This window comes from Ahaetulla prasina, chromosome 1 (assembly GCF_028640845.1).
Source record: "Ahaetulla prasina isolate Xishuangbanna chromosome 1, ASM2864084v1, whole genome shotgun sequence".
NCBI lineage: Eukaryota > Metazoa > Chordata > Lepidosauria > Squamata > Colubridae > Ahaetulla > Ahaetulla prasina.
The window spans coordinates 273,648,748-273,664,685 of record NC_080539.1 but is presented as its reverse complement, the minus strand read 5'-3'; the positions used below and the strand labels follow the sequence as shown (position 1 = coordinate 273,664,685).

The window sequence follows — 15,938 nt, the reverse complement described above, 5'->3', positions numbered from 1 at the left end:
TAGCTTGAATAATCCCTCTGTATTCTGTATAATAGTATATTCTGTATTCTGTAAAAGTGAAAATGATTTTTAAAAATGCAGGTTTTGTTCATGTCAGTTTTATGAGATTGGACCCCTGCTATTGTAAATTACGATTTTAAGGAGATGTTGTTCAGTTTTCCTGCATTTCAGACACTGGTTTAGGAAGAAAAAGATAAAAATGTATTTGGTCTTAATAGGATTTAATTCTAAATTGAATGTTAAAATGTTTTCTTATTACTCTTAAAACCATATATATTTTCAAATATATATCTTACTAAACCAAGTAGTAAAGCCAGAATATATGAGTATGTTCTTGTCCCATTACGTGGCATGTGTTAGTCAGGAAAAATAATAGAATAACAGTTGGAAGGGACCTTGGACGTCTTCCAATCCAACCTCCTGCTCAGGCTGGTGTCCCTATACCTTTTCAGACAAATATGTGTCCTATCTCTTCTTAAAAACTTCACATAAAAGCAATTTTATGGCAATTACAGCAGTTCATTAAAAAACAGCATAGAAACCAAAGGAATAAAAGTCAAAGAAAATTCCACCTTAATATGACACATAACTTGAGATTTTTTCCCTATGTGTTCACCTTTAATTTGGGAAGGGAGGAATAGTGTATTAGATAACAGTATCTAAGATTAGTTCTGCAAACCTGCGAAGCACCAAAACATCCTAACATATGGACCGAGTAGAAAAATATGGACTTTAGCATTGTTTGTGAAATTTACTGTGTTGGAAGCCAATAAAACTTAAACAAAAATGGATCTCATTCATAAACTTTTGGGATGTTATATTTCTTTTATCTGTTTTCTCCTTATAATTTCATATTTTGTTCTTTCTGTCTCTGTTTTCTGTTAAAAACCTATGAACCTATTCTAGTTTTCTGTATTATATTAAAAAATGAAAACAAATGATATGTACTGCCAGAAGAAAATCTATTAACATCCATAGCATCATTTAGTCATTATTGTTTTATTAATGCAAAACAGTTTATAGGTACTTTTAAAAATATTCCTCACAAATGTATATGATATTAATAATATCTTATTGCTTTCCATAATAGCTTGATATCCCTGAGATGAAAAGTACCCCATTTTTCTTTTCACTATATAGCGAAATTCTAGACATAAAAAAGAGCCTATTAGCAGCATAAATAATGAAGTCAATATAAGGTAGAGGATCAATGAAGCTGTATGAAGCTTTCGTCTTCTAGCATATGCTGGGTATAATTAGGGAATGACTCAAACCCTCCCCTCCCTCAAAGGAAAACAGACCACGCACCCTTATAAATGTCCTGACCTTTTCGTCTAGCGTTTAATGTTATCAAATATCTACCTTGGTGTTTCTCAATCTTAGCAACTTTAAAATATGTGGCCTCAATTCCCAGAGTTTTCCAGCCAGTGTGCTGGTCTATTGTACCGTAGCCAAATGATCTAAATCAGTGGTGGAATTCAAATATTTTTACTATCAGTTTTTTGAGTGTGGCTTGGTGGGAATGGTGTGGTGTGGCTTAGTGGGTGTGGCAGGGGAAGGATACTGCAAAATCTTCATTCCTTCCCCACTTCTGGGGGAAGAATATTGCAAAATCTCCATTCCCACCCCACTCCGGAGCCAGCCAGAGGTGATATTTGCTGGTTCTATGAACTGCTAAAAAATTCTGCTACTGGTTCTCCAGAACCTGTCAGAACCTGCTGAATAGCACCCCTAGTCTAAATATATAAAATAGGTCACTGAACATGGCATAACAGATGAATGGAAAGAAGAGGCTTCCATCTGAGTTGGATTTCTCATGGATTTCTTTGGCAATAATATGGAAATGGTTCATCATTGTCTTTTTTGGCTTCTTAATTTATTCTACTAACCTCATATTCATTTCTTGGGTTTCTCTCATCCAAAGACTAAAGTGGACTGTTTAATAGCACATGCAAATTATTCAAGGTATTGTCACCTATTATGAATAAGAAATAAACAACCCTGACAAAGTTAATTTTCATTTTCTGATTGAATGGTTCAGCTATCTCACTTGAGCCAATAGGAGATAAAAGATTAATTTTAAATAAAACAGTCCAGAAAGCTGACATCCAGATTTCATAGTAGGACTGAAAGAAAATACAACAGTAATATTTTGCAGAAAAGATTTATTTAAGGATATTCCAGAGATGAGGTGGAGTTCTTCAGTTTGGAAGGTCTTACTTAAAATTACTTAAGATGGTATCCTAGCCTCTCATTGTTGCCTAAACATAATTTGCACAAAATTACTTAAAATGGGTAGTAGAGGTCAAAAGTAGATAAGTTCAGCCTTTTAGGAGTTACTTGATTTTTTTTCTTTTTACTTCCCTGAGATTCAGATACCCAGATTTAAATTCTAAATAGGGAAAGGGACAAAAATATATCTAAAATTAAGATACAACTTGAAATCTGGTCAAGGCACTATTGAACAGTTGGTAGAATGAATCTATCCAATATAGCAAAATACCTTTTTTTTCTAGGTCTGGCAGTGTGGCGGCAGCGTTGAAGTCCTACCTTGCTCTAGGATTGCCCATATTGAACGAGCCCATAAGCCATACACAGAAGATCTAACATCCCATGTCCGAAGAAATGCATTAAGGGTGGCTGAGGTTTGGATGGACGAATTCAAAAGCCATGTTTACATGGCATGGAATATTCCTCAGGAGGTAGGATACAAATGGACATCAATAGGACCATATAGCCTTATGCTACAAAACAATATCCATTTTAATTCCATAAATTTCTTCAAGAATCTGCCTTGTGAGACCAAGTGATAACTGATAATCACCAATACTTATATTGCTAAATTGAGAAGTCTGCCGAGAGAAACATATAAGACCAAGACAATATGTCCTTTAGACAAGTCTAAGAGGACTATCAGTTAGAAACAGTCATTTTACAATTGTAGTAGTACTGCAGTTACGTTTAATTATTTCAGCAACTTTATAGTACAAGAACCAGATTAGGATAATTGTATCATAAAAATATGATCAAATAGCCTCGATCTGGTTCAGCAATGAAAGTTCATCACATGATTTGTGTCGCCGGAAACTTTGTTCAGTTGTACCTCTAACTGATTTTGATAGGACTGGTTTTCTGCAGGAACAATACTGAGAACACCATAAATATTGGCTGAGCATTAAAAATCAATTTCAGTCTTCAATTAATCCATAGCAGTATATCAAGATCATAGAGAGAGAAACTGAAAGTATTGAACTAAAAGAACGATCTCCGGACCTGAATTCTAATTTAGGACTGATTTGTTTGGGGATCACACACACACACACACACACCCCAACACACACACTTTTAGCAATAGCAACAGCACTTAGACTTATATACCACTTCACAGTGCTTTATAGCCCACTTTAAGCAGTTTAGAGTCAGCATATTGCCCCCAACAATCAGAATACTCATTTTACTGACCTCAGAAGAATGGAAGGCTGAGTCAACCTTTACCTCCATAATATCATTAATTTTATTAGCTTGCATCATGTAGCAGAAGATAATGTTCTATTAAAATACAGGAAAGAAATCTATTTAAATGCAAGACATCTCTTATTTCATGGTCACCTTCCCCCCGCCACCCATCCACTTCCTTGAAAACAAAAGATGCCCTTTTTCTGCTTCAGACTTCACTGTGTGATGAACTCCTGTAAAATATTTATTATGATACACCTTGAAATATTTTTATTTCCCTCCCCAAAAAATCAATACACTAAAATCAATCCTTTATGAGCCTTCACTCAATCCAAAAGTAACCTTATCACCAAACAGAGTCAAGCATTTTTCTTTCATTTATTGCCCCTTTCCTTCATCCATTCTTGTCACATGTGCTGTTGAGGTACCATCAACACTGGATCCATATGAATATTTCTTGAGTGGCAGCAATGTTTTACAGTTCACTTTAAAAAGTGTGATCTCTTTCCTAAGAGTAACAAAAGCTGCACTTCATTTATTCCGGCATGTGTGAATATACTTCATTTATTCTGGGATGTGAGGACATAATCATTTATATATATAAAATCTGGGTTCCTATCAAAAACTGTTTTGCTCCTGAATTTCTGTGTAGCTGTGCCTCTCAGAAAAACTCTCCAGTTTCTACAGGCCGTAATGAGATAGTTAAATGATTTCAATTTACAGGGTTTTTATGGAACATGGCTGTCTTAAACTCCAGGAATCTATGTTAGCAGCAGCAAAGATTAGCTATAAAAATATAATAAAAAGTTAAACAATCTTTGCAAATGCTTCTATTGAAAAGGCCATCAAAACCCTCAAAACGATGCTACAGAAAACTGCACACCAGAACAACTAGGCACAAGAACAGTTTTTTCCCAAATGCCATCACTCTGCTAAATAATAAATAATTCCCTCAAAACTGTCAAACTATTCACTAAGTCTGCATTACTATTACTATTAATCTTCTCATCATTCCTATCACCAAGTTCCTCCCACTTATGACTGTATGACTAACTTTGTTGCTTGTATCCTTATGATTTATATTGATTGTTTCCTAGTACAATTTGATTGCTTATTTATACCCTAGGGCTATCATTAAGTGTTGTACCTTATGATTCTTGACGAAGGTATCTTTTCTTTTTGTGTACTGTACACTGAGAACATATGCACCAAAGACAAATTCCTTGTGTGTCCAATCTCACTTGGCCAATAAATAATTCTAATTCTAATGTTTATATTCATATGTGAAAAAGAAAAAGATGGACTGAAAAATCGAGTCTGTGCATTGATAAAGCCATGGTTCAGCTTCAGCAAGCTAGTAATGTCTGGAAAACGTTCCTAATTTTGTTGACAGAAATGTTTTCCAGACCATCTTGCTATTTGGTTACAATTGTTTTGGAATCTGGAAATTGTCTTGGCATTGAGAAACTGATTAAACATCCTTCAAAATCTGTGGGAAGTTTTCTCTTGATCACTAAAGTTGAAATGTTAATTAAATAAATGGTCTGTGTATGGCAAGAATGACTTTGATATTTCTGACCGTCCATGTGGCATTCATGTGCAGGATTCTGGAATTGACATTGGGGATATCTCAGAGAGGAAGGCCTTGAGGAAAAAGCTGCAGTGCAAGACCTTCCGATGGTATCTTGTCAGTGTCTATCCCGAGATGAGAATGTACTCTGACACTGTCGCCTATGGGGTGGTAAGAGACATTTTATTTGGTTGAGCAGTCGTAGGAAAGAAAGAGGGATAAGCAGTTTCCTGCAGGTGGACTGAGCATGGCCCGCAGAGAAAATCCTTAAGAACAAAATGTGTCTTTTTATAATAGCAATAGACTTATATACCATTCCATAGTGGTACAGCATTCCCTGAGCATTTTACAATGGCAGCATATTGCCCCCCAAAATCTGGGATTTCATTTTATTCACTCTGAAAAAATGGAAGGCTGAATCAACCTTGAGCCAGTCAAGACTGAACTTCAGGCTGTGGGCAGAATTAGCCTGTAATACTGCATTCTAACCCCTGTACCACCAGGGCTCTGGTGTTGCAATCACAACACCAAAACATTGTGATTAATCAGCACTGGAATATAGCGTTCATAGTGACATAAGCATTGCCCTGATGGAGCAAATCCCTAACTCATCTGCTCCAGCAATTTTCCCTTACAGTGCCCACCAACTACATAAGGAAGCTCACTAGTCATTCAATAGATAACCGTCAGAGGCAGTCACACTGCTATTAAGCCACACTGATCCTCATGTCTTCCTAAAGTTGGTCTGCCTCTTTTTTGAAGCCAGTAATGTCAGTAGTCAGCACCAAATCTCATGGTAGCAAATTCCAAAGTTTGTATAAAAAATATTTTGGCCTTAATAAAAAGCCAAATTACATGAATGTTGTATTTCTGGACTGCTATATACAAAACAGTAATATTTTACAGTACTGTGAAACAAGTTGGATATTAAAAAAATTGAATCCAAGGCACTAGGAAGATATATTGAACACAATTTACATTGTATCATTTGACAACAATTACTTGATAAATATTGTTGTTGTTTTTTGGGGGGAAATGCACATTGATGATCTGAAGTTCGGCCAAAACTGAACAAACCTCCATTTACTACATTTACTGAGTGAGGTTAATTGTTAGAATCTTAGTCAATTTTGAAATTCTTTTTCTAATTGAAATTGTTTGATCATTAATTGATTTTTTTTTTCTATTCAAAGTTGGCTGTAAGGTCTTGAAGACCTGATTGTTTTCCCAGGGATGGATAGAGTTCCTTGTTGGATGTGATTTATCTGTGTTTTTGTATAGAGGGACCACAACCCATCTTCCTCTGCTTTCATAGTTTATTATACTGTAAATTGTCCAGAGACAGTTCAGAGTCAGGTGTAGTGCCTAAATTTAATTAATTAATTAAAAGGTATATTACAGACTATGCAGAAGTTTCACACTATGCATTCCTACCAGTAGTGGGTTTCAAAAAATTTTTACTACTGGTTCTGTGGGTGTGGCTTGGGGGCGTGGCATGGATTGGAGGGCATGGCAGGGGAAGGTTACTGCAAAATCCTCATTTCCTCCTGATCAGCTGGGACTCAGGAGGCAGAGAATAGATGGGGGCACGGCCAGTCAGAGGTGGTATTTACTGGTTCTCCAAACTACTCAAAATTTCCGCTACCGGTTCTCCAGAAACTGGTCAGAACCTGCTGAAACCCACCTCTGATTCCTACTTAATTTAAACTATTAGCTTTTTCTCTCAGTGTTAGTAAAACATTTATTACAAAAATATGGTTTTAAACAGGTATGATTCTTGTCCTGTTTTAACAAGTAATTTACATTCTTTTTTCCCTGAGTCCTTACCTCTCTTTTCTATATTTTCTAGCTACAGAATTCCCTAAAAAGTGACCTCTGCCTTGATCAGGGACCAGATACAGAAAATATTCCAATCATGTACATCTGCCATGGAATGACACCACAGGTTAGTAAGATTAATCTTGTACTTTATTCTCACCCTTATGTGGAAAGAACCATACTGGGCCGGTTTAGCTCTGCCTGGTAAGGCCTGTTATTAAGAACACAAAGCCTGCAATTACTGCAGGTTCGAGCCCGGCCCAAGGTTGACTCAGCCTTCCATCCTTTATAAGGTAGGTAAAATGAGGACCCAGATTGTTGGGGGGGCAATAAGTTGACTTTGTAAATATATACAAATAGAATGAGACTATTGCCCTATACATTGTAAGCCGCCCTGAGTCTTCGGAGAAGGGCGGGGTATAAATGTAAACAAAAAAAACAAAAACAAAAAAAAACTAGCAATTATTTTTTTCTACTACAATACTTTCTAAGACTAATAAATGGAAATAATATTTGTTCCCGATGTTAAGTATTATGAATCTCTTAATTAGTGCCTTGTCAAAAAGTCACAATGGAAAATTAAGAATGCAGAGAATTGTTGGCATAGATTTTTACTATTCTTCCTAGAAAAAATAGGATCCAAGTGTGAATGCAACATTAATTATTTCAGGGACAATTATATTCTCTATATTTCTATGTTTCACATATTAATGCCATTTGAAAAACACAGGTGCACACTTGTTCTTCCAGTAAGCATGCTTGAGATTATAATAAACGAATAGAGAATCTTTTGGCTTTTCAAGAAACAATCCCATGGTTTAATTTTGGCTTTTGTTATAGAAGCATTACATAGCATCATAGTAATCATTTCAAATATTGCTATGTGAGTTTTATTTTAGAGCTATCTATTGTGATTTTTTAGAAGAGTCTGTGTTCTAGGTAATACAAGATGAACCAGGAATAAAGAGACCCAAAGACCATTAGAAACTAGAGAGCTGCACTTGTACTAAATAAATATAAATTTTTGTCTCTCAGTTTAATTCCTTTGGAGGTAAGACAGAAAAGCAGCCACCTAAAGGAGAATGTTTTCTGTGTGTGATCTATTGAGTTGATTGGAATCTTACAAATCCTACATGAAATTCCTAGTGGCTTACATTCCCATATTATACAATACACATGTATCACTGGATGGCATCTAGTAGTTGTCTTCAGAAGTTTTAATTGTAGAATGATTCGATGCTATCTAAAACTGTATTGTTAAATCAAATTACTGGAACTGTGTAATTGTGAATTGATAAATATTCATATTGTCTTTAAGATTTTTTTTCCAAAGATCTTTATCACATTCTTTTTATTTTTGAGATGCTTATATGTTGCCCATACATAACATGATCTACATATTTTATGAAGGGGATGCATAATATTTGACTAAAAAACTAACTTCTAACAGGAAAATATTTCTTTCAATTGAGAAATATTGGAAAGTTGATTGTCTTTGCTCAGTTTTTGTTTCTATGTAACCATGAAAAGATATTCATCCTCTATTTTCACATCTAGAAGAATTGGTTTCCTGTATAAGATGTATTTAATATTGATTGTACCAGTGAGGGTACACTAAATTATGAATGATGAAGAGAAATTTTCAGAGCCTACTTAGACATTGCACAGGCTAACGCTTTTTCTCTTCTTCTCAACCTTATTTTAATAACTATCATTTGCCAAAGTTGCCAATTCTAACAAAATTCAGTGTTCTTCAAGTAACCGAGTCTTCTTCTGTTAATCATAAGTTATTAAAAGTCTTTCTTCTTTACCTTCTGGAATTATTTTATAACATGTTTTGATGTATCCTTTATCTGCTGTAGTATTTTAAAAAGACTGTTGCAAATCCAGACTGAAAAAAATGTGATTACGGGTATATTATGGAACACATAAAAGATTTTATTATTAGCATCTTTTTTTGTGTATTTGATTAACCTGTTTTGTACTACAACAAATGAGTTCCTGCATAAACGACCTATTAGTGTTGTAACTTTTCCCAGAAACTCAGGATTAGCATTATACTTTCATTAATTAGACTTGATGTAGATTAATGTTGATTGCACACAAAAAAAATGATCTGAACTAGATGAGTTTGTCCAAAATTGACTTTGACATATTTTGGCATTTGCAAGGAACTCCTAATGTTATGTCTTTATTAGCCGATAATTCTGTTTACCAAATTTCCTTGTGGAGATAATATCAACATGAAATATGTAGGAAAAGTATTAATTTCCAACTACGTTTTCCCGTTCATCAAGTTTGAATACAGATGAGTAGATAGGCATGGACCACATGCAACCCTCCAAATGTTATTGATCTGCATCTCACATAATATGTTATCATTTAGTTCCAGCTTCTGAAAACGTGACTGTTGCCTATCCATGTTTTAGAGGTTATCCATTTGGCAAAAATGTTTCTGAACCAGAAAATATGTAGACATGGTCATGGTCTCAGTCTGTCTAGACTGGACCTGTCCAGGGAAATGAAAAGCCGAGACGCTCAGCTGCTCATAGCCTCACAGACCCTTTATTCCTCATTACAAGCCAGATTCGTAGCACACGTTGAGTTCCTGCCAAAGCCAGCGCTGGGAGCTTCTGCCTTCCAGCGCCCTTTATTCAGTTAGTCCAGATATTCAGTTTGTCCACGCCCTTCATCCAACCACCATCCAGTGGTTTGCTGTATTCCTTCCACGCTTGTCCCACGAAAATCATCGGCCGCCACCATCTGGAACTGGGCGTCGGCATCACATCTGCGAGGCAGGACGCCATCGGTACTGATCCCAGTGCCGCTGCCACTGCATGAGTTGCTACTACCCGCGCTGCTGGCTGCCTCTCCCCACCACAGAAATGGCAAGCCCGAACTGGGTCTCAATACATGGTTTATGTCATGAAGATGTGATAAAACTTCTGCCATTGTTTTTTAAATTGCAACTGGCTGTATCTACAAATAGCTTCTTTTATGCTGATTTTTGCCCAGAGACCATGGTTAGACATGGTTTCAACTATCTGATGTTGCTGCCTTTATCTTCCAGAATTAGAGATGAACCAAGCAATTATTGTTGAAGCTGAGAGACAATTAAATATCCACCAGGCAGATATATATCATGCTTGCAGCTTCCAACAATTGTTTCAATATTTTTCCATTGCTTTTTATTTTTTAAAAAAAATCAACATGGTTAACATAATTAATATATTTAAAAAAGGAAACAGAAAAAAGTTATAAACCAGTGTATATCCTACAATGAACATAATAAAGAAACATTAAAAATAAAAATAAATTAAGAAGATGTATAGCAGTTAATAAGAAACTGTAAGAATAGATGAAGAAGATAAAGAAATAAGGAGATATTAAAAGAAAATTTAGCCAAGGACAAGTTAAGATGGCCTATGCATTAGGGCATCTTAGCAAACGGCCGTAGCATAGCTGACATTTGTTCAATCTAGAAATTGCATTAGATGAAGCACACTTCAATATTTCAACAAGATGAATATACTGAAACTGGAATGTAATCCACAAATCTTCCGTATGAAAACATATAGACTGGGTAGGCTTGTAAGAAAGCAGGTGGTCGCAAGCTCTTTAAAGCTAGATGTGACCTCCTTAGGGTGATATATACCGCATTTTTCGGAGTATAAGACGCTCCGGAGTATAAGACTCACCTTATTTTTTGGGGGGGGGGGAAATAAGAAAAAAAAATCTGCCTCTGTTTACCAGTAACCATTGGTATTCATCTGTCTGGCATCCTTAGCAAACAGCTTAGTCACCTTCAGCACATTAGTCTGATTCAGCACAAACAGCTGATTGGTGGGTGAATCACCTCCCAGAATACCCCCAATCAGCTGTTCCCAGAGATGAACTTTAGCAACAGGTTTGCTGGTTGTGAGCGCATACACGCCTTGTAGGGGCAGATACACAGCTTCAAAAATGCAGCTGATCATCGCAGTGAGTACAGCAGGGGAACAGGGAACCAGTCCGGCAAGGCAGCAGCTATTCCGGGCTGCCATTTTGGCCTCTGTACCTTGCTTTTTCATCCTCCAAAAGCTCTGTTTGAGAGGCTGCCTTTGCAACGAGAAGCTCCTTTGCAAACAGAGCTTTTGGAGACTGTTTGAGAGGCTCTCTGTTTGGGAGGCTGCATTTGCAGCCTCCCAAAGGTCACTTAGAGGCCGAAGGTTGGGGGCCGGTGGGTGGGGCTACATTTGGTGTATAAGACACACACAAATTTTCACCCTCTTTTGAGGTGGGGGGAAGTGTGTCTTATACTCCAAATAATACGGTATATATAAAGTGTGATATCCTATCACATTCTAGGACATCTCTAGAGTATGCTTGGAAACTGTATTCCATGCTGAAAGATTCCAGATGCAAAGAAAAATACCAAATGCTCACAGTATCAGAAAATCACTGGGATGTGAAATAGAAAGCTTGTGTATTTTGTTTTTGGGGTATTTAATCCAGATGGATGCTTCATTTGCAGCTGCATTGCTTATTTTACAAAATATATTTTACAAAGATCATTTTACTGTATGTTTGTCAGATTTCTTTAATATGTGGTTCTTTTTTGCTGTTGTTTCCAAGCAGTGTTCAAAACAATATCATGTGAAACTATGGAGTCAATAAAAGTTTGGGGTTTTTTAGATAGAGAGAGACACAGGTCCAAGGCCAAGAATTTGGAAGAACATTTGAGAAAAGATTGAAGAATATTTTGCATAATCGTTGTGTCTACACACTATCAGCCAAATTTTAAAGCATCTGTTAATTACTTAATCCATTAAATGTCAAGTAGTAGCTGGAATGTTATTATGAATTTGGATATAATTCTGCCATTAACTTGGGTTTTATAGAAACAAGTGTCTGAAAAGAAAGACCATTAAATGTTGCTTCCCTGAATCATGTTCTTTTCAAAAATAATTAGCTCTGGTTTCATTAGAAAGATACTTTAATTCTATCATTATGTTTTCTCTTCTTTGCCTATCGAGGACATTTTTTTTAAGTATTTATAGACATAACATTACAGGATCAAGTTAATGGAAGTTAATGGAATGAAAAGTTTCATTTTTTTTTCCCTGTGGAAATGACCTACAGTTAATGATCTGAACCTTTCTGCTATAAACTTTGGCATTGTTCTTAATAGAACTGTCTTTATTTTCAATTAAGAATATGTGGCTCCCTTTGTGAAATACAATTGCAAATTCAAATATTAAAAAGTTTCCAGTTCTGTACAATCATATTTCTCAAAGTGTTTGCAAGAGCACCACACTGAGAGCATATGCACCAAGACAAATTCCTTGTGTGTCCAATCACACTTGGCCAATAAAATTCTATTCTATTCTATTCTATTCTATTCTATGTCTAACTAGCCTTTGACATGACCCTGAATCAAATTTCTTTTTCTGGATGATTCTGTTTTCCTTCCATTCCATTTAATGGTAGGAAACCTGCCCCCCCCCACCTCTTTTCAAGCACAGCAGGGACTGCATTTTCCCCATCAAAGGCAAGATAGACTTTGGAATGGAGCGCTCAGATTCCTTATTTTCCTCTTTAGGTGGGGAAGGGGCTGCCTCCATTCCAACCAAAAGAAAATGCTTACATTGAGCCTCCAGCTACATGCTCCTAAATGTGGTAGGGTCTGTGCTAATTAGAACAGTCAATAACGCAATAATTGGACTTAGGTTATAAGACACGCCAGCAAGTATTAGGAAGTGATTTAACACATATGTTGCTAGTGCCGTTATTTATTTCATTATCCCACCCTATACCCTTGCCTATAGACAGAATCTTGCCAAACTAAAACAAACTACTTGCATCATTAAAGAATCAGAACTTCTAAGGAAGAGCTGGCTTGACTGTCTTCCTCCCTATCACACTATCTAAATTTCACTGTCTCTTATTCCTCTGGAATGCACTCCCTTGCTCCTGGGAATCTAGATTACATTCCGCCACAAATCAAAACAAATTATGCCAAATTCTGAAAGTCTGGGGCAACTTTGAAAAAAAAAAGACTGTTTATTTAAAAAAAAACTTTGGAGGTGAGCAGAAACTATAGTAAGGCACCAAATTCCTAATATAAGGTAATTTTTTGTTTTATTATATGTCTGAATTATCACATTCTTAAAGATCTTTTGAAAGAAAAGTCACTGAAGTAATGCCAAATTTCAGCTTTTTGTGATTCAGGTATGGCACAATTGACGCTACTAAACAAAATACTTTTGTTACTGAGAATTTCATTAAAAAACAACTCATCTGCATCAAATCAGCATTTGTTTTCTGAAAACATAAAATGAGCAGGTAATCAAATTAGCGATTTCTACGGTTGGCCATTTAAGCTTATACTTTCATAATCAACTTGGACACAGATAATCTATCATTTGAAAGTAGGGAAAGGGTGGGCTCTAAAAGCTGTTTAAACCGTGTCTTTGCAGGGACCAGCAAGTTCTGGATATTTTCATAAGCATTTTTCTCAGATAAATTGTATTTTTTATTATTATTATTTGTCACAACATTATATACAAGCACATACAATGAAAGAAAACAATAGGACAGGAACGGTAGGCACTTTTGTGCACTTATGCATGCCCCTTATAGTCCTGGGGTGAGGTCAATGGTAGACAGTTTCTGGTTAAAGCTTTTGGGATTTTGAGAAGAAACCACAGAGTCAGGTAATGTGTTCCAAGCACTGATAATTCTGTTGCAGAAGTCATATTTTCTGCAATCAAGATTGAAGCGGTTAACATTAAGTTTGAATCTATTGTTTGCTCTTGTATTATTGCAATTGAAGCTGAAGAAGTCTTTAACAGGAAGGACATTGCAATAGATGATTCTGTGTGTTAAACACAGGTCTTGTCGGAGTCGGCGGAGTTCTATGTTTTCTAACCCCAGGATTTCAAGTCTGGTAGTATAAGGTATTTTGTTGTTTACAGAGGAGTGGAGAACTCTTTTTGTAAAATATTTCTGGACTTGTTCAATTGTATTAATGTCAGAGATGTGGTATGGGTTCATTTCAAGAGATATTAGGGAGATATATTTTCTCTTAGGGCACAGTCTATCCTTGGCAACAGATGGAAAGGTCACTGGACTTCTTCAAAACACTGGAATAAATTGTATATGAATGTATTAATGAGAATTTTATTTTTATATTTTGATCTTTCAAATTGCATGTCTCCTCTTTTACTCTCTGTAATTAAGCATACGCCTATAAAGACTCCAACATCAAGCCAGTTACAGCTATAAATATCTATCCTGCCTGAAACTCAATCTCAGAAAAAAACCAAAAAACAACAGAAACTTTAAGGATTCAATTCTGCTAGACAAGTTGCTTTGCTGGAGACAGAAAATAAGCAATTCGTATGACATACATACATACCAGAGGTGAAATCCAGCAAGTTCTGATAGGTTCTGGAGAACCGGTAGCGGAAATTTTGAGTAGTTTGGAGAACCAGCAAATATCACCTCTGGCTGTCCCCAGAGTGGGAAGGGAATGGGGATGTTGGAGTATCCTTCCCCTGGAGTGGGGTGAGAATGGAGATTTTGCAGCATCCTTCCCCTGCCATGCCCACCAAGCCGATAGAACCCACAGAACCGATAGTAAAAATATTTGAATTCCACCACTGATTTAGACCATTTGGCCACAGTACAATAGACCAGCACACTGGCTGGAAAATTCTGGGAACTGAAGATCACATATTTTAAAGTTGCTAAGATTGAGAAACACTAAGGTAGATACAAACTGTTTCAACTCCTACCCTCAAAATGACACTATAGAGTATAGAGTGCTATAGAGCACTGCACACCAGAACAACTAGACACAAGGATGGTTTTTTCCCGAAGGCCATCACTCTGCTAAACAAATAATTCCCTCAACACTGTCAAACTATTTACTAAATCTGCACTACTATTAATCTTCTCATTGTTCCCATCACCAATCTCTTTCCACTTATGACTGTATGACTGTAACTTTGTTGCTGGTAATCCTTATGATTTATATTGATATTGATTGTTCCTGATTGCTTATTTGTACTCTATGATTATCATTAAGTGTTGTATCATTAAGTGTTAAATTGTACCCTATGACCATCATTTGTGTTGTAAATGTTGTACCTTGATGAAGGTATCTTTTCTTTTATGTACACTGAGAGCATATGCACCAAGACAAATTCCTTGTCTGTGCAATCACACTTGGCCAATAAAAATTCTATTCTATTCTATATTTGATTTCACCACACATACATACATACATACATACATGATTTTCCTATTGCAAACACAGGACATAGAATCATGTTCTATGCATTAGTAGGTCCCATGGCTAAACTTAGCTACCTTCCCACATTTTCAGGTCAACAAACTTTAGGCCAGGTTATTTGGGGAACCAACTATCTATAATTTTTTTTTACCCATTTGGTAAGTTTCAGCAGAATAGAAGCAATTGGAGTCTAGATAATGCCATCTTACAGAGTCTTGGAAATATGCCTCCTCTATCATGGTGCCTGCCCTATGTTACCCAAGAGAGCCATATGGTTCCCACCATTACAATTTTCTGAATGGCACTGAAAATTTCTCCCAGATTCTGGGAGAAATGCTAGTTGGTAAGCCCTTGTAAAATGTCTGTATGGTCTTTTTCTGGACAGCTATCATATTCCTCTTCTTGATTGTTTTGGCTTGTTATTACGTAAGGTGTCCAGAGTTGGTTGGATGAAACATTATTTAAATATATGTAAATAAATACATAAAACTTTCTCCTTTGTCACTGGATCTAGGAGGTACCAGGTATGTCTCCTGGTACCTCACCTATTTGTGAGTGACTTGGAGTCACTTGGATTTCACTTGCTATTTCCATTTCCATATTAGCTGGTGTTTATAAATCCCCACCCCCTCCTTACAATCTCTCTTTCATTCTGCCTGGGAATCTCAGAAGTGAGAGCTGGAGTTACCAGGTGTCATGCAAAAAAATAAAATAAAAAAGGCATATTCTCTTTTTTGCCCTCATGTCCTCCTTCCAATTCCATTTATTATTATTATTATTATTATTATTATTATTATTATTATTATTATTATTATT

General features: G+C 36.2%; 1 protein-coding gene across 5 annotated transcripts in view; it reads left to right on the top strand.

Annotated features, from left to right (window-relative positions):
* Positions 1 to 15,938, top strand: part of GALNT18 (polypeptide N-acetylgalactosaminyltransferase 18) — a 397,689-nt gene that overhangs the window by 339,360 nt on the left and 42,391 nt on the right. For all 5 annotated transcript variants that reach the window (XM_058159996.1, XM_058159987.1, XM_058159968.1 and 2 more), the window contains 3 exons: positions 2,517 to 2,702; positions 5,060 to 5,197; positions 6,876 to 6,971. In XM_058159996.1, the coding sequence (XP_058015979.1) occupies positions 2,517 to 2,702; positions 5,060 to 5,197; positions 6,876 to 6,971 (420 nt within the window). The remainder of the gene's footprint in view (positions 1 to 2,516; positions 2,703 to 5,059; positions 5,198 to 6,875; positions 6,972 to 15,938) is intronic.